This window comes from Phaenicophaeus curvirostris, chromosome 21 (assembly GCF_032191515.1).
Source record: "Phaenicophaeus curvirostris isolate KB17595 chromosome 21, BPBGC_Pcur_1.0, whole genome shotgun sequence".
NCBI classification, from domain to species: domain Eukaryota; kingdom Metazoa; phylum Chordata; class Aves; order Cuculiformes; family Cuculidae; genus Phaenicophaeus; species Phaenicophaeus curvirostris.
Genome location: NC_091412.1, coordinates 11,265,902 through 11,283,770, shown reverse-complemented (window position 1 = coordinate 11,283,770; position 17,869 = coordinate 11,265,902). Strand labels below are relative to the sequence as shown.

Genomic DNA, 17,869 nt, shown 5'->3' with positions numbered 1-17,869 from the left:
ACAGGGTTACACAAAAGATTAACAGAAAAGGATCCACAAGACATTTTATTCAACTCATTGTCTGAGATATTCGAGCAGTTCCGACTCCGGTTGTTTCCTTCACTAGTGCTCCAAGTCATTTGATGACTGCGAGGCGTGCGTAGGAGGGGGTGGCTTTTGTACTCCCCGTTCACACTAACTGGCCAGACTCACGTCTGGTCATCTGAACACACAGCCTTGAGGGGGAAAGCCAGGAAAACACGGTCTCCACCTGCAAGCATTTTCACACAGAAAGGCGTTCGAGAATCCCCACAGGCAAAGGAAAAGCCTGCGTTGTGCTGCATCCTGTATTCCTTACAAACAAGATGGGAGACAACAGCATCTCAGATTAAAAACCTTTTGCCATTGAAACGGGGACTTATGCTTTCAATTATCTTGTAGCGATTTTATCCAAGAATAAAAAATGAGTTAAAACCAAAAAAGTTGTGTTTGTCCCCTGTAGTCTCCCCGTATCAAATAACTTGAAAAAATGCTTTAGAAATCACTTTAAACAAGTACTTGTGGCCTCATTAACTGAAGTTGACAGAAAATGGTTTCCAGTTTTAAGTTTGTGGTGCCACTCGATTAGCATTTTCATTACACCAGCACAATCAAATCCCTGACTAGGAAAGATGCTGGTAGCCTAGAAGTGTCTTGGATCAGACTGCCATTTCATAAAGTGCTTATATTCAGAACCATAGAGCTGTCAGAAAGTGTCCCTTCTGCGACGGGGAACCAGACAGTCCCCGGTGTGGAACTTCACCCCGGTCAGTCTCTCCCAGTGCTTGCTGGGTTTTGGCACAGACACTTCTTATCCTCCGAGGCGCTGCCCTTCTCCCCAGGCAAATCCTCCCGGCCGTTCTTCTGGCAAGGGATTGTAATTGGGATCGTCTTCCGGGGTATCAAATATTGCTTTCCTGGAAGACAGAAACCAGAGCTCCCACTTACGCATCTGTAAGATCCTTCTCCCTTGTTCAGCAACAGAAGTTAAACCAAAGAGCAAGTACAGACACCCCACATTTTGTCTCACGCTGCCCGATTCACCAGAAGTTGATGCGACTGAATTATAAACAGTTTTCCACATAAGCACTTTTCCTCCACCCGTTCCAAACCAGACACCGATACTCACAGGAGAGCTGGTGTTCTCAGGAGCCTTCCACCACCAGGCTGATTGGGAAAGACATCCTCCAAGAAAAAATAAATGTGCCCAACGGCAATGCCTGGTGCACAAAGAAAAGGAAAATGGTGATTTTTTCAATAACACTTCTCCTTCACAACTTCCTAATGTTTCACTAGAGTTTTCAGGAAAAAAGCCCCACACATCGATTATTTCACAGAAAATATGGGAAGAGATACAGAACTACAAATGCCAGCAAAGCTCACTGACACCCGATGAAAAGATTAACTTATGCTACAAGCCATTAACACAAGGAAAACTGCTTTCATTATTAAATGTGCTGATATTATGGCTTTATTAGAGTTAATAAAAATAGTAATATAAGCTATTTTACTTCAACTGTGTACCCACAATCATTTTATGTACCTGGACTGATTCCAAGCAATAAAAAGCTGAAGGATCAGAAGCTCTTTATATCCCTGTTACCGCTCAAAATATGCCAAAATGTTTGGAAATCAGAAAAGCCTGGTATAAATACACCAGAGGCACTAATACTGAGGAAAACACAAGTAAAACTTCTGCAGAAACAGATCCTTGTGGTTCTTGTAATGGCTTACCCAGGAGATCCACAATGACGGAGTTCCCTAAAAGCAGGGAAAAGCCCATCAATACCCAGGGCAGAAACGGGGCTTGAAAGATGAGCAGACCAAAAAAGTTCATACGGACGTAGGGATTCCTGCGGCTCCAAATGTAAACAAGCATAATTGTGAATGCCTGACCCAAGAAAACCAAGTTCACCAACAGGCCAAAAAGCTGCAACGGGCAGTTAAAGAAAACAGTTTCCCAAGTAAGTGCTGTGAAGCCAAGAATGAGAAGAATTCTCCTGTAATCCTACATTTTCTACACAATTCCTATCACTGCTTCACCAGCCTCAAGTAAATCAAACCTAAAATTTGATCGAATTCATCACCCAGAGCGGGATTCAGGGTACCTGCAGCAGGAATAACCTCTTTAAAGTACAATTTTGCATGAAATCACTGAAGCACCAGTATTTCTTAGCCTGAGTACAATCACACAACTAAGCAGTCCCTTTCTATCCGATAATCTCATTTCCATAATCCTGCTAAGCAGCAAAACACTTGACAGTCCAGCCTAGTACTGAACAGCAGCAGTCACAGAGCATTCAAAAGCATTTTAACAAACACTGTTGTTCCTCTTAACTGTCCCCTAAAAATTAAGATAACATAACCTCACAGTTGCAGTCCTCAGTTGCATCTCTTTAGCACCACTAAAGCAGTATGGAATAGAAAAAAGGATACAGTCATTAAAAATCCTCCAAAAAGGAACATAAATACAAAATCTGCTGTCCGACCTCGGAAAGAGCCTTCTTCAAGCATGCGGCAGTAACGATATCTGAAGTCGCAGGTCAGGAAAATGCGGTTGCAAAGGAGTTAAAAGAAAGATCTAAGCAGAAAATAATACAAATATCTACTATAGGGGTAAGTTTTGTATCAATTTACTTCATCAACTGTCTCTCTCTGGCTGTCTCAACAGAGAGGGAGATCCAGGAGAAGAAAGTTACTTGGAATTATCTCCTGTATCAGAGCCAACCCAAAGGATCGGGCTTGTACAAGGATGTCTGCACACCACAAAACCAAATGACAAAATCTTTGACAACCCTCAAATGAGCTCCTGTTGATGGCCATGCGCAGCATCAGTGAGGTCAGCACTACAACACACCCAAGAACTTCAGCAAGGAGCAGAACTGAACCTCTGCCAACAGGCAACGCACAGTAACCCACCTGTACGCTGGAGCTCGGCTTTCCGAGGGAAAATAAACATAAGGAAGGATACAAAAAGATCATGTTAAATAAAAAATTAAAGCCAACTGGTCCAAAGAATAGGTAGTTTGTGATTAATCTCCATACCTGGAAACAAGAGAAACACAATGACTTTAAACATGACGGCTTATTCTTATTGTCTAAACGCAAAAGCAAGTAACACCACAACTGCAATCTCCTTCACAGTAAGCAAACCCAAGATCTGTACTGAGACACAGAAATCAGCACGGCAGCTTTATAGCCATTTTAAACGACAACATCAATGCTAAAAGTCACAGTCATTTGTAACACTTAGTTTGGAGAAGACAAGCATTTGCAAACTCTAATTGCCCTTAAAAATATCCCATACTTCAGAAAACACTTACTTGAAAGTGCTTAAATATTAATTCAGGGTTGAAATACAGTTGGAAGGGTGTGATCAGGTCTAATTGCTGAAAGAAAACATTTGATGCAGTTGATACACTCAGAAAAAGCCACACGCACCCAAATGAGCCACCCCCTTCCTCTGCACCAAAAAGAGCCCACGACGAACCAGCACAGCTGCCCTCCCACGGCTCCAGAGCCCCTTGTTGTGGGAATCCACACCGATACAGGAGGCCCCTTGCCACGGGGACCCCACTGCCACGGGAGCCCCAAGGCCGCGGCTGCCCCCTCGCCACGGGGGCCTCGCTTGAACAGGGCCTGTCCCCCCCAACACCGGAGCCCCTCCCCCTGGGAACCCACGGGGGCCCCTCCCGCTCACCACGGCGGCGGTGGTGAGGACGCAGGCGGTGGTGTAGGCCCGCGTCACGGGCGGCACCTGCAGGTACTCCTGCCGGAAGGTCTGGTACGCCATCTTGGCGACCCCCCCCCTCCCCCGCCCCGCGCCACTTCCGCTTCCGCCCCGGCCGCGCGCGCCGCGCCCCCCCCTTGCTGCGCTCTCATTGGCCGAGCGCCTTTCCCCGCTCCGCGCTCTTCACTTTCATTGGTCGAAAGGCTTTTTCCCGCCCCTCCCGCGCTGCCCTTTCATTAGTCGAGGGGCTTCCCCGCCCCCGCCCCTTTCTGCGCTCTCATTGGTCAAGCGCTTCTTCCCGCCCACCCAGCTCTGCGCTCTTATTGGCTGAACGCCTTTCCCCGCCCACTCGGCGCCGCGGCTCTCGCTGATTGGGCGGCGCGGGCCCCCTGGCGCTCGCTGATTGGCTGCGCGGGCGGGGCGCGCGGCGCGTTCGAACCAGGCGGGAAGCGGTGGGACCGGGGCCGCCTCAGCTCCAGGCCCGGCTCCCCTGAGGCTCCTCGCCGGCTCCAGGCCCCGCTCCCCCGAGCTCAGCCCCCGAGGCTCCTCGCCGGCTCCAGGCCCCGCTCCCCCGAGCTCAGCCCCCGAGGCTCCTCGCCAGCTCCAGGCCCGGCTCCCCTGAGGCTCCTCGCCGGCTGCAGGCCCCGCTCCCCCGAGCTCAGCCCCTGAGGCTCCTCGCCAGCTCCAGGCCCGGCTTCCTGGGACTCAGCTCCTGAGGCTCTGCGCTCCTCGCCAGCTCGCAGCCAGGTCAGCGTTCCCCAACGGGCCCAGCTCCCCAGGACTCGGTGCTCCCTACCAGTACCAGACCCAGCTCTCGAGGACTCAGCGCTTCCCACCAGCTCCAGGCCCAGCTCCGTGGGTTCAGCATTCCTCACCAGCTCCAGGCCTCTCTTCCTGGGACTCAGTGCTCCTCCCTCACCAGCACCAGGCCCAGCTCCCTGGGCTCAGAATTCCTCACCAATTCCAGGTCCAGTTCCCTGGGACTCAGCTCCCTGGACTCAGCGTTCCTCTCCAGCTCCAGGCCCGTCTCCCTGGGATTCAGCTCCTGAGGCTCAGCGCTCCCCACCGGCACCAGGCCCAGCTCTTCTCCTCATCCATTTCTGACCACCCTCTCCTCCGGCACCATGTCAGTCAACCCCATGGCCTACGAGGCACAGTTCTTCGGCTTCACCCCACAGACGTGTATGCTGCGCATCTACATCGCATTCCAGGACTACCTCTTTGAAGTGATGCTTGTGGTTGAGAGCGTGATCCTGAAGAAGCTGGACGGGGTTCCCGGCTGTAAAATCAGCCCCTCCCAAATCAGAAAAAGCACAGAGAAATTCCTCCTCTTCATGAAGGATCACTTTGACAAACTCTTCAGCAAAATGGAAGAAATGCTTCTGCAGCTGGTGTTAAACATCCCTGAGAATGTGCTCCTTCCCGAGGACAAGGTCCATGAGCAATATTCCTACAGCAAAGAGCAGTTTGAGGCTCTCCAGGATGAGACCCGCCAGCTGCAGGAGCAGTACCGAGCTGAGGTGTCCGCTGGGCAAGCTCTACAAGCGGAGCTGGAGGAGCAGAAGGCTGTGCAGGCTGAGCTCGAGAAGATCTTACAGTGGTTTGATGGGCTTGAGAACAGCTGTAGGGAGCACGGCACTGGCAACTTTAAGGAGAGCCTGGTGTTCTTGACACAGAACTCCAAGAAGCTGCAAGAGGTGCTGAAAGACGTTGAAGAGAAAAGCAAAAAAATAAAGAAGCACGATCAGTTATTGTAATGGAAATTCTGAAAAGGCCACAAAAATCATTTAGACAGGCTGCTTAAAATGATAGCAGCTTCTCTTCAGAAGCTTCTCCTTTGCTCCCTTATTCCTCTGCTCCTGACAGGATCTGGACAGGACACAGCTGCTGAGCTGTGTCAGTCTGCACCTATTTAGCACCTCCCGAGGGAAGTGGAGAAGAGGAAAAAGCCTGCAAAGTGTAAATGCAGCTGAAACTGGTGTCAGGGAGTGCATTTGGAGTTGGGTAACTTTGCTGCCTGGATCCCTAATACAATGCAGCATCTGTTTGTTTTGATTATTTTAAGACCAATCCTGTGAGAACGTCCGAGTGAGTTTCCAGTTAGATCCCAGTTCAGTCAATGTCTCTGTAGGCGAGGACATCGGGACTGGTACCCGCTTCCTTCCAGAGCCGATTTGCACAGGCAGGGCCCTGTGGAGGCCGAGGAGCTGTTCTGCATGTTCTAAAAGCGAATGGTGAGGAACTCCAGGGAAAAGAAAGAGTGAGGCTGTTGTCGAGGCTCTGATGAGAGAGATCTGTTTGCCTCAGTACTGAATTTCAACCCCATTTCTGAAATGCTGGGGTCTGTTCCCACTCCACCTGCATTCACGAAGAGGCAGCTGGTGCTTCCTTCCAGTGAGGAGAGCGACGGCTCAGAGCCCACTGCGGGAAAGGAGCCGCTCCAGCGCTTTTCTCTCATTTAACTCTTGTTGCTTTGTGTGTATTTTCTGGTTTATTTTTGTTGTCCAGTGGCTGCCTTTGCTGTTTGGCACAAGTTCATTTTATTTCTGTTTAATCAGATGTTGAAAGACTGGCAGCTATGCTGAGTTCTCTGGAGTCACTTAATTAAGCTAATTATCTCTGTACTTGATTCCAAATACATTCCAGCTTGCCTGCACCTTTCCTTTGGCCTCTGCAGGTTCGAGATCGCCTGTAGGGATGTATCATGAAAGATCAGCACTAACTTCTGCTTTACTGGCACAGATGTTTGAAAGACATTAAACCTGTGAATAATTAGAAGTTACTACAATAAAAAAAAGTATTAAAAGCATAAAATATGCGTTTCAATTCTTGCTTCTCTGGCTCTTGAAGGTTCCACACAGAGAGCTCACTGGGATTGAGGGAGAGGGGCTGCACCCCTGCACTGAATAAATGGGGTGCAGAATAGGGGCGTCCAGCTCACATTTTTTAAAGCAAATTGCACCTTTCTTTGGAAGGAAACATAATTAAAGCAAGAGAACTGGGTCACAGGTCCCATTACAGCGAGATGCTGTAGCAGTTGGTGACGTGGTTCGGAGGAGAGGTGGAAACGCTGTGAGCACCTCTTGGTGCAGCTAAAAGCGCAGAGAGGGCTTGAACAGCAGAGAGCACGCGAGAGCCAGCGGCACACGCTGTGCCAGGAACTGCACTTACACCCAATGTCATTTCTGTGGACTTTATTGTCATTTTCCCTTCGGTTCTAGAGTACAAAAGCATGCAAAAAATAGCCTCTCTATTCATGGTACATATTTACAGTGTAACGGCCCCGTGCCATTACAGCACTGAGTGCATATCCATCATGCTGGAGTCCTAGCAGAGTACGTACAGACTCGTATATTAACATCAAGTGTAACAAGAGACTCAAATACCAACAGAACAGGCCTATAAATCAGGAACAGCAGCAAAATTACGGCACAGAGGATCCCAATTGCATCCTCAGAAGCTGCAGTTTGTTTTTTTCTTGAATTTACACCTTTTTTGGACTGCTTTGCCTGATGGTTGTGGTTACTGCCTGAGGGCCTGGGCATCTGCTAGCAACAGCTCTGAGCATCCGTAGCTTTCCTCCAGGGAAGTGAACAAGAAAGGCAGCAACTCTTGAGCTCCTTTCTTTCCCTGGTCCCGTGGGAGGCTGCGTTCAGAATAAGAAGGTCGTGGGATAATCCGGGTTAATTCAGATTGGGAGGTTTTCTGTAGGAGCCTCTGGGCCAGAAAAGAAATCCCTTCCACTGCTTTGCTCTAACACCACTGTAAACACGCCCTGGGGAAGTTTGGTACCCAAACCAAGTTAGAGCTGCACACAAAGATACACGACTGGCAGAGGACAGGCCTGACTTACCCAACCCAAAATGAAGATAAAGAAAATATATTGAAATGTGGCACTTGATCTCTCAAGAAAACCTTTGCTGTGCGCTCGCTTCTAGTGTCTAAGGCACTGGAAAAATAAAAAGTAATCATAGAAATGAATGGTTTGGGTTGGAGGGACCTCAAAGCACATCCAGTTCCACCCCTTGCCTTGGCAGGGACACCTCCCACTGGATCAGGGGTCCCCAAGCCCCGTCCAACCCAACAGGAGTTGGAACTGGATGGGCTTTAAGGTCCCTCCCAATCCACTTGATGATTCCTTTCCTCAGAGCTGCAACTCAGGGTGCTTCTAGGAGCTGCGGAAACAGCTTCAGAGGGATTTCTTTCAGCTGAAAGGGCAAGCTTTTCCAAGTAGATTTTGGGATAATCATTAAAAACACACATTTTCCTCATCCCTCTCCAAAACTGAAGCGATGCTCCAACTTTCACAAAAGGAACATGACACAGAGCTGATTTCTGAATCATCATTTGTATGGTTGCATTAATTGAGGATGAGAACAGCCTTCCAGCAGCCTTGCCCTGCTGGTTCCCTCCCCTTTAGGCACCATCGGAATAACTAGATTGGCAAATCATTCCTACCGTACATTAAAAATACAATAAATAGCCCCATGTTTCCAGCCTGAGAGCTCTTTGAGCACCTCTCAAGTATTGCCTAGACCCCAGAAGAGCCACGAGAATGGGGGTTACTGGTACTCCCTTCTCTCCCAGGGCTAAGGTGGCTCCCCTAAGACGTGTCCTTTCCTGAGGTCACCTCTGCGCAGGCTGGGGGCTCACCCTGCACCACAACCTCCCTCCTTGCCGCCGCCGAGCTCTGGCACAGCCGGTCCCTTGGGCACCAGCTGGAGAAAACCCATTTCTCTGCAATCTGGATGACGGACAGTTTGCTCCTAACATTTCCCTGGGGCTGCTCAGCTCAGCCCCCGGTGCACAGCAGGACACAGAAACACCCCAACACTTTGTCCCCAGCACAGACCAGTTTCCATCCAGTGAACTGGATGCAGTTTCACTTCCATTCACCAACAATGCTCACACACGTATCCCCTTGCACAAAAAATTAGGGCATCGAAAGCCCCAAGCCCTCAGGATTAACCTAAACCAGACAGTAAGATGATTATGGAGGAACCAAATTGAATCGTGTCCTTCATTTAATGACTATAAAATAAGAACCCAACCTTGTTGGCTTCCCAGGGGCACCTTCGGGCCCCACCAAGACCAAGGGAAAATACTGGTGTATATTTTGGTGGGTTGATGTCACTGGTATTTCACTCTCTGAGTGCAAGAGTGAAATTCCTTATTACACACAGAGTCCACCACGAAGCAGTGGTGTTCGCCCTTTCCAGTGCAGCCTCTCACCTGCCTGTCCAATTGTAGAGATGAAGCTTCTAATCCCACGTTTAGAAGCTGTCTATGGATAAAATAGCAGCATCAGCACGTGCACAAAAATTACAGTCTTAAAATAAAGTTAAAAAATAAAGCCTTAAAAACCCAAAAGATCAAGTTTTGATCCTGTTTGTGTTCCATAGCTTTCCTTAGTCTAAAATCCCTCCACCAGCATTTCCCATCCTAGAAGTGCTCTCCCAGTCTGGGTCATTGATCAGGAAATTAAAGTTTAAAAGCATCAGGGTCATAATTTTAAAGAAGCTGAGAGATGAGTGAGGGGAAATAAAATAACCCCCAAACCTGCCACTTCTTTTCACCTTTGAGAACCAAGTCCACGAGCACAGGACCAGGTGTGATCCCAGCTCTCTGGGAGGAGCACGCTGGGTTGGCAACATCCTTGCCATGTAACAGCACATCCCAAACTTTCCAGATCTCTACGATGGCCAAAGGCTCATTGCGCATCACAGAGAGCACTGGGGAGTCGTTCTGTTTTACAACACTGCCCTAGAGCCATCGACACTGGCAGGATTTACACTGTGCAAAACTGAGGGGTAAGAAGAGAAGGGAAAAAAGGAGAAAGGACGGCATGCAGAGTGAGAGTGCTCACTCTGAAAGGAAGATCTCATCACCGTTTACCTGATAGCAATGGACATCTTGCCAGCAGCTCCAGCAGGAGCGGGACTGTGTCCTGATATACAGAAACGCTTTAACCGTGCATTAAATAAAACTGTTGTCCTCGCTGTTACCTGGCTCTGATGCGTTTGTTTTTCCCGGTGCTTGAAACAGAGGATGCAAAAAAGCAAGGAAAAAGTCTCCAGGGTGAACGACAACGTTTGGTTTGCTGCGTTACAAATAAAACCACATTCATTGGCCAAGACACTCAGCTACAAAGCCCACGCGTGAAGCACAAGTGGAGAGCAAGGCACGCACGGAGGGCGCTCGGACACCTCGCGTGAGGAACACAGCCAGCCCTCTGCCAGCCGCGCTGCCCGAGGACTCGCTCCTCTCCTCACTGCTGCTCCGTTCCTCCTTTCAGCTTTTCTGGGTTGGTCCGTTTCGGTGGGTTTTTTTGCTTTGCAGGCCCTGGACTTGGCGATGAGGGCAGATGTGTGCTAGACAACACCACGATGGGTACGACAGCAGCAGCGTGTGAGTGACCAGCTGGCACAGCCAGGCAGCTTCAGGATGTAGCTTCATCTTCACACACGTTGGGCAGCTCTGGGTCCCTGCCTCCTTCTCTGCTCCCTTGTTTTCTACATGAAAAGCAAGGAAATAAAAGAGATTAAAGGCACATAGCAACGCAAGAGCTAAAGTAGCTGAAGTTTTTTTCCAACAGGCAACTCAGTCAACAACATCAGAGGGAACAGCAAAGAACCAGCCCGAGAGCAGCAGTCCTTGAAGAGAGCCAAGGTAACTTACTTGCATTGTACACACACCACGATGCTTCCAGCCTGTTCCTCATTCCCACTTTTTGATGTCATCCTGCGCAGCAGGTTTGAGCATTGCTGGGATGGGCTGGGGTAGGATGGGACACTTTATCTCTGCCAGAGGGGAAGCAGGCTCAGAGCATGGCTCTAAGCAAGTCAGTCCCCATCCTCCTTCAGCCACCTTCTCCTGACTATTTTTGGAGAATCTGCAAGTCTTTCCTCTCTTGGACCAGGCACATCCTGGCTGTCTCATCCATTCAACTCCGAGCGAGAAAGCAGGCCAGCCAGAGCCTCCAGAGTGATAGAGCAGCTCCCAGAGCTGTTCAGAGGCGCGCGGTTGTTTCCTTGTCCCTCAGCCCAGAGCAGATGTTCTCCCCAAGCCTCTGCGAAGGCTGCGTCCTGCCTAAACATCAGATCCTGGGACTACGAGATGTTTGGAGACTGTCTGTCACAGTCTCCATTGGATGTTATTTCATTATTTAACAGAATTAATTGGATCATTTGCTGCCTAGAAGGGTCTGTGCAACTCATCAGTCAAATGATTGTGATTTAAATGGCTCCTGGATGAAGTGCAGTGGGTGGCTGCACAGAGCAGACAATTCTGGTCAGCCAGGAGCCTCCCCAGCGCTGTCGGAGGCACAAGCACAGAGGAGTGGCAGAGCGGCCAGAGCAGAGAAACCTCTGGCTCTATTTCTTTTGCAAAATCACTGAATATTAAACCCAAGCCTGAATCACAAAGTTCAGCCTCAGTCTTCCCCAGATCCTGTGGTTCTTTCTCTGCAAACATAGGGCTGAGCAGCAGCTCCTGCTAAAACCCAGCTGGCTTTTTCTACTCCTCCCTCCCAAAAGAAGGTCGAGATGCCAAAGGACCACAAATAATGATAATAAAAAAAAAGCATACATAAACATTAGTGTCACACACAGAGAATTACAGCAGTGGAATTGCTCCTACAGGAAGGAAGGATGGAGCCGAACGCTCTCACTACCACACAAATCACACAGGCTGAGGAGAGGACACACATTTCTACAGCACCCAAGGGAAACACAGACACTGAATTACCTTAAAGATGGATGCAAATACACAGATGTGTTTAAGAGGAACCTGTCCCTGAGAGCAAAACAACAAGACAAATGAAGAAAGTGATCATGAAGATGATGGCAGCAGGCAAAGGAGCTCGTATTTCTGTACCTAACGAGCCCAGCACATGGAGTGAAATGGAGAGCTCAGTCACGTCTACTTGCAGCCCAAAGGACAGACGAGTGCGGGCACCGGGAGCGCAGGATGATGCCGTAAACCTGGCTGCCCTGCAGGGATCTGGAGCCTGTCTTTGAGCAGCCCTGTGGCACCAAGCCCTGGGACCTTCTCAGCACAAAGACCCCGTGGGGCAGGTACCTCCAGGCTGCACCGGGAGAAACTGCTTCTTGTTGGAGACCTGGGCCAGCCACTTTCTTACATCCCTCTCCCTCCTGGCTTGCTGGTGCCCAGCCTACACGGACAGCACGGCCCCGAGGGCAGCGATGGCTCCTTCACTCTCTTTTTGGGAAGCAGGCTGGGCTTCCTAAATCCAGACTGATACCCCGTACAGGAGCTGACAACCACATTTCATCAATAGTTACAGCAGTCATAACAGGAAAGTAAATTTGGTCTGTCAAAGCACAGCAATTAATTTGATAGGTAGTAGCTGCAATAAATGAGAGCAATAAAATGCAGAGAAGCCAGCGCTGACTCAATTAGGAGAAGTCTGGAGCCGGCAGAAGAAATGTAGCGACCGCTGCTAACAAACCTAGAACAGTGCAAACTGAGAATTGCTAAATGGGGACATCTTCACGTGCGTTCCCTTCTATCTGGAGCGTGCCTGTCATCCTAACAGCTGCCTCGTAGCTTTTCAGCGCATTTCAACAAAGCAATTAGTAACACCCCGAGAGTACTGGCTCAGGAATGCTAAAAAAGCCCCCTCTTCTCACTGTCCTGATTGAAGAACTACTTCAAACTGGTGCCTTAGTGGTGTCCTCTGAAGGAACAAAGGCAGACACGGAAGAGCTCCTGCTGCCACAGAGACGCGTGCACACGCAGCTCCTGCACAAAGCGTTTCCCAGAGCAGAGCCCAGCCCGCTGCGCACGGTAACGCGGGGAGAAATTAAAACAAGATCCAACCACACAATTCACACTTGTCTCCTCTCCAAATCCCAAACAGGGGGCTGTTAGACGGGCTCCTTTCTCCTCCTATTTCCTTAAAGGACAGATCCATCTTAAGAGCCATCCATAAGGTATCCAACGGCAGGGAGCAGGCTCAGCTGCCAGAGGGTTTCCTGCAGAGTGTGACCTCAGCATGGGTTGATGTAAGATGCTTGAAGCAGCAGTGAGCGGAGCTCTGGCAGTTTCACATGCAGCCCAATTAAAAAAATTGAATGACAAACTGGAGTTGTCTAAATTGCTTTTCTTTTCTTCTTACATAGAAACACGACGTGTTCTTTTCTACCCATAACTGGAAGGAGATGCAATACTACAAGAGCAGTATTACCTCTCTCTATAGACTGGGGAGGAGAAGCTCTCTAGAAGAGCTGGGGAACGTGGCAAGAGGCTCATTTTTCTCTCAGCTCCTTGTGGGCAACAAGGCGAGTGGCAATGGCTCTGGGCACTGCCCTTCAGCAAGCCCCACTTTTGGGGTCCCCAGCCCAGTTACTGGGGAGGAAACGATGTCTGACAGGCAGGAACTCTCCAGAGCCAACAATTGCTACAACAATATTATCTGCTCCTGGGAGGTACTAGAAATTTATAGTCATCCAGGCTCACTCAAAAGGTATTTTAGCTACTATAACTAATATGGAAGGCAATGAGCCATGGGAAGCAAATGAGGACAAATCCATTGTGCTAAGCTGGCCGAGGAGCCGTGACGGCCGTGCTCATCCGACTGTTCCCCGCAGCAGCGCTCCGTCTGGGGGTGCTTGTTAAATCGCTGTCTGATACTACCTGGCCCTGGACTCAAAGACAAAGCCTTTACTGCAGTCTCCAATACACCGTTGGGCTCAAAAGCATCATTATCCTTAATTGAGCTGAGCCCGTAAATCCCCACACAGCCCTGAGTGAGACACACTCCTCTGTGTGCGTCGGCAACGGTGCAGGGAGACCCAGCACAGCCTCGTGGGAGTCTGCCAGGCACGGGGCTGGGATCTGGGGGGGGAAAGATCATTCTGGGATAACACAGCTTCGTTGTGAACTGCAGCTTTACAGATTCTGCAGGGTGAGAACACAAAAATAACTGTCCCAGGGCAGGCTAATGATCCATCTGTTGCTGGACTGATGGCCCAGAATCCTGGCTCTGAAAGGGATGGAAACCAACAGGAGGGAGAAGAATTAAGAGCTAAGTAAAGGAGAGAAAAATTCTCCCCTAGCCCCTACACAGCCAGACCATTGTTTTTAAAATTTGTTGATGAATCTAACAGTTGTTATTTTCTCTACTCCTTTTTTAATCCCAATATAGGCATTTATATCCAGCCTCCAAAATATCCTGTCCCACCGTTTCACAACTGGCTGTATGAAAAAACACTGCATGGTTTCTGAAATCAAAAAAAGCAATATCAGAGTGTTTTCTGTCTGCCCTTGGTGCCTCTGCCCACCTCGAGCTCCAGACAAACCACATCACCTCATTCTGAGTTTATAAAACACACAAACTGCTTATCTGGTGCCTTTTTCCATTGTTCATAAAGCAGGAGAGGAGATTCAAACCCTCCAACACATATCCAGACTAGACTAAGTAAACTTATTTTAGTTGGCCAATCTCTAATGGATCTTTGATCGCAGTGCGATATAAACTAACAGGTTAAAACCCAGACACGCATAACACCTAACATGTTTTTAGACCAAACACATCTTACGGAGAGAACCACACTTATTAAAAGAGTATTTTGGCTGTTTTACTGCACTGTTTTTTAACCCTGGAGGAGTTGAGGTAGAATTTAGCCTCAGTATTTGATTTTTGACCTTAAATGCTACAGAAAAGGTTTGTGAGCTGCTCCCCTCACCCTCTGCACGAACAAGGCTGTACATACGTACATCAGTAAGTTCCCTGGCGCAGACATGGACCTCTCCTCCCGTCTGGTCTGAGTCTCGAATGGATTTCCAAAGGAGCGTTTTCTTAGCATGGCCTTCACCAGGATCTTTGAGGAAGACGGCGAGAACAGACCAGTGAGAACAGCAGGACTGACATCACCCCCTTGAAGCTGGTTCAAAGGAGTCTAATAACAGCTTCTTTAATAATTAAACAGACATTTAGCAGAAATGCAGCTAGAGCAGGAACTAAAGAAACCCACGGAAGAGCTGTCTGACCTCCAGGCAGTGCCAACACCACCCTCCCGAGCTGTGAGCTCAGACCTCTGCACACAGATCATTGCTGGCAAGATGCAAAGCAGATGCTGCTGACCACTGCCTGCCACTCACAGGGGTCCAAGCCCAAGAGAAGGACGCACCGGAGCTCTCCTGGGCTGTCCTCCCAGGCAGGCACTGCCAGGGAAGGGCTGCCAGCTCCGGCAGGCTAGAACTCAAAGGTCAAGTGGAAAGGATGGTTTTCACTCCCTCAGCCAGCTGTTGGGGCAAGTATCTATCTTATTATCACACCACAAGAGCTGTGAAAACAGGTCCTCCCTGTGCCAGGTCCCCTCCAGGTGTGGTGCCTTCATTTTGAGGATCCAAACGAGGTGTCCTACACTCTCTAGACTAATGAAACAAAACACACTTAAGATGCTTCTGGAGTTCTAGAACGCCTGATGACATATGCTTTGAGGTGTGACCCTACAGGTCCTATGAAAGCAGCCAGGCAGATATAAACAGGACTGCCCCCTCGGTCAGGCTGCCGCAGTACTCGGAGGCACAAAAGTTTCCACTCACTTGAAAGATCAAGCTTCTCACGGCAGGAGCACACGCGTTCCCTCTCAAACCTCCCTCACCAGTTGAGAGCTTCAGCGCGGTATCACGCTCGCGATCAGGCAGAGGATGTGGTTGTGGTTCGTACATACCACAGCCGGCAAACTCGGGATCGTCTTCACGGAGTTCTTCACCTCCTCCTCTGTCACCTCCACCACGGTACAGTGCTCCTCCTCCAGCGGCAGGGGCTCCTCGCCACCCTTGGTCAGCCACGGGTGCACCTGCGTGGGGAGGAACAGAGGCAGCGGTAGCTCTCCCTCCTGCAGCAGAGTGCTGTGGCGTTGGTGAGGAGAGGGAAACGAGGGCACAGGGCTGATTACGGGGATAAGCCATCGCTACTGATCTTTTTCTGCTTCCAGCAGTGCGGTTAAACCAGCTCTCTTAGAAGCTGCTGTACTATGGTGCCCAGTCAGATGGCATCCCCTAACGCCCAGTGCTGTCAGACCCATCTCCACCAACTTAAGAAGCCACTTGGCCATCATTTTTCTTAGGGAAACAAGATAAGAAAGCTGCCCTTTTCCTACTGCCTCTCATGGGGTGTCTGCCTTGGTTGACAGCATGAGAAAAGCAGCGCCCTGGGCTGAACCTAGAGCCCAGCCTGGAGCAGGAGACAGCTTCAAACACAAGTCCTCAAGCACACCAAGCATCTTCACTCTATGCCAGGGATAAGATACAGCACCCCGCTCTGCTCTTCTCCCCAGAGCTCTTCAAGGGCTCAGGTTTTCACGTGAAGTGCCCGCAAGAGCTGCCAAGTGAAATCACTTAACACAGCTCCAAAGCGCTTCCCACCATCAGCAGCTGTGGCCTTGTGGGCATGATGGAGGGAAGAGACACCACGTTTCTTCTCCAAGTTCAACCTCCCCACCGTCAGGTGGCAAACGTGCTGGTGCTGGGCTGAGACAATGTGAAGAAGAGTTACGCGCCCCGCAGAGGGTGCTGATGGATCTCTGTGGAAATCTTGAGAGCCTCCAGCAGGTCCAGCAACTCGCTGAGGGGGTGACACGAGGACAGAAAGCCCGTGCTAAAACAGAACGAAGCCAAACTCTGCAAAGCATGGTGCTCTCCCAGTCCTAGTCACTGCCTGCGTTAACAAGCATCTCCCCAGTAAAGCTGATAGAAACAAACGTGCTGCCTTGAGGCTGTTGACCGCACGGGCACCAGAGGAGGAACACGATTCCAGACCCCGTAACGCAGGATCAACACCGACAGCACAGGCTCTGCAGCTCACAGGCCCCACGACAACGTCGATTCTCCTGGGGATTCACTGAGGATCAGTCAGCTTTGAGTAATTTTAATTTAAATAAGTAAACAAGAAAAGCTTTTGTCAATATTCCCCAAGCAAGCAGCAGCGACAGAGCTCTTCCACGCTGCAAAATGAGCAACCTCCCGTTCCGAGGCACCGTGCCAGAGAGAGCTCCCAAAACAAACACCGGGAACAGCTCTGCCTCATTAGGAGGTACCAAAGGAACAACAAAAATCAGCTGAGATAAAAGACTATAAAAGCAATATCCAGTTTACCTTAATTTCAGGGACTGTTATCCTTGTTTCAGGATTTTTATCAAGCATGCGTAGGATCAGATCCTTGAGTTCGTCACTTATCTGTGCTCTGAGGAAAGAAAATAGCAGCACAGAGAATGAGGGAACTGTAAGTGCTCAAAGCATGTATGGTCCTTACTGAGATTACTCAGCAGAGAATCTGCTCCGCTCAGAAAGCGTTTTCTCCGCAAACCTGACTGAGAAAGGAAGGTCTGGTTGCCACAGCTTTATTTAAAAAGCGAGAAACGGAACATATAATCAGCTAACATTTCTGGGCACCAGATTGATGTCTCCACAACACAGGATTAATGCCGTAAGGAAGAGCCCTGTGTGATGACAAAGTTCCAGGTGGGCTACGGCCAGGTAACAGATCCCATCAGCCCGTCTCCGTTCTCCCTTCTCTCCGTCCTGCCAGGGCGCACGCTGTCCCCGATGGCATTTCTCATCTGAAAAGCCTGCGCTAGCTGGAATTCCTCAGTCACAGCCCTGTAACTGCTTCCAGGAAAATGCCAAGCATTGCAGAGCTCAGGACCCATTTGGGAGGGCTGCCAGCACCATAAATCCTTTTCTAGGGTGACCCAGGTCAGAGAACAGTGTCCTGGACTTCAGCTCCTCACCAGGAGGGACAATGCAGAGCTTCTGGATCTTTTCATACATTTGGAGACACTTCTCCAGCTCATTTTTGAGTCATGCCAGGATCATCAGGGTACGAGCTATCCCTGCTTAGCTTGGGTCACGCCAAGGACTCACTGACATGAATGAGAACTGCAGAGGTAAATATTTACTCCAGCGTCTCTAAGGGAAGGGAAGGGACAATGCTGCCTACAGGCAGCTCCACCGCTGCCCTCGAGGTTGTCAGGAAACAGGCAAAGAGTTGCCATGGACTCTGCACACTCCGTCTTTTGTAGCCATGGTGAAATAAATTGAACCCAAAACATTCCTAACTGTAGCGAGAAGCTAATTCCGTGGGAGGTCAGG

The 17,869-nt window shown here is 49.7% G+C and overlaps 3 protein-coding genes across 4 annotated transcripts in view; 1 reads left to right on the top strand and 2 right to left on the bottom strand.

Moving 5' to 3' along the window:
• Window positions 1–32: 32 nt before the first annotated feature.
• Window positions 33–3,821, bottom strand: DERL2 (derlin 2). The gene is made up of 7 exons (XM_069874040.1): window positions 3,719–3,821; window positions 3,342–3,407; window positions 2,990–3,063; window positions 2,455–2,548; window positions 1,753–1,948; window positions 1,148–1,238; window positions 33–935 (listed from the first exon to the last, which is right to left on the bottom strand). The coding sequence occupies exons 1-7, from the start codon at window positions 3,809–3,811 to the stop codon at window positions 830–832; spliced, it is 720 nt and encodes a 239-aa protein (XP_069730141.1). The 5' UTR covers window positions 3,812–3,821; the 3' UTR covers window positions 33–829.
• Window positions 3,822–4,863: 1,042 nt separating this feature from the next.
• Window positions 4,864–5,583, top strand: MIS12 (MIS12 kinetochore complex component). The gene has a single exon (XM_069873862.1). The coding sequence runs from the start codon at window positions 4,873–4,875 to the stop codon at window positions 5,503–5,505; it is 633 nt and encodes a 210-aa protein (XP_069729963.1). The 5' UTR covers window positions 4,864–4,872; the 3' UTR covers window positions 5,506–5,583.
• A 3,798-nt stretch (window positions 5,584–9,381) lies between these two features.
• CAMKK1 (calcium/calmodulin dependent protein kinase kinase 1) overlaps window positions 9,382–17,869 on the bottom strand; it is a 34,004-nt gene continuing 25,516 nt past the window's right edge. Inside the window, exons 12-16 of one of the 2 annotated variants that reach the window (XM_069873810.1) lie at window positions 16,874–16,961; window positions 15,448–15,576; window positions 14,489–14,592; window positions 11,495–11,542; window positions 9,382–10,260 (exon numbers count right to left, since the gene is read on the bottom strand). In XM_069873810.1, coding sequence (XP_069729911.1) covers window positions 10,188–10,260; window positions 11,495–11,542; window positions 14,489–14,592; window positions 15,448–15,576; window positions 16,874–16,961 — 442 coding nt within the window. In that variant the 3' untranslated portion in view covers window positions 9,382–10,187. The remainder of the gene's footprint in view (window positions 10,261–11,494; window positions 11,543–14,488; window positions 14,593–15,447; window positions 15,577–16,873; window positions 16,962–17,869) is intronic. The other variant, XM_069873811.1, reaches the window with a different exon arrangement.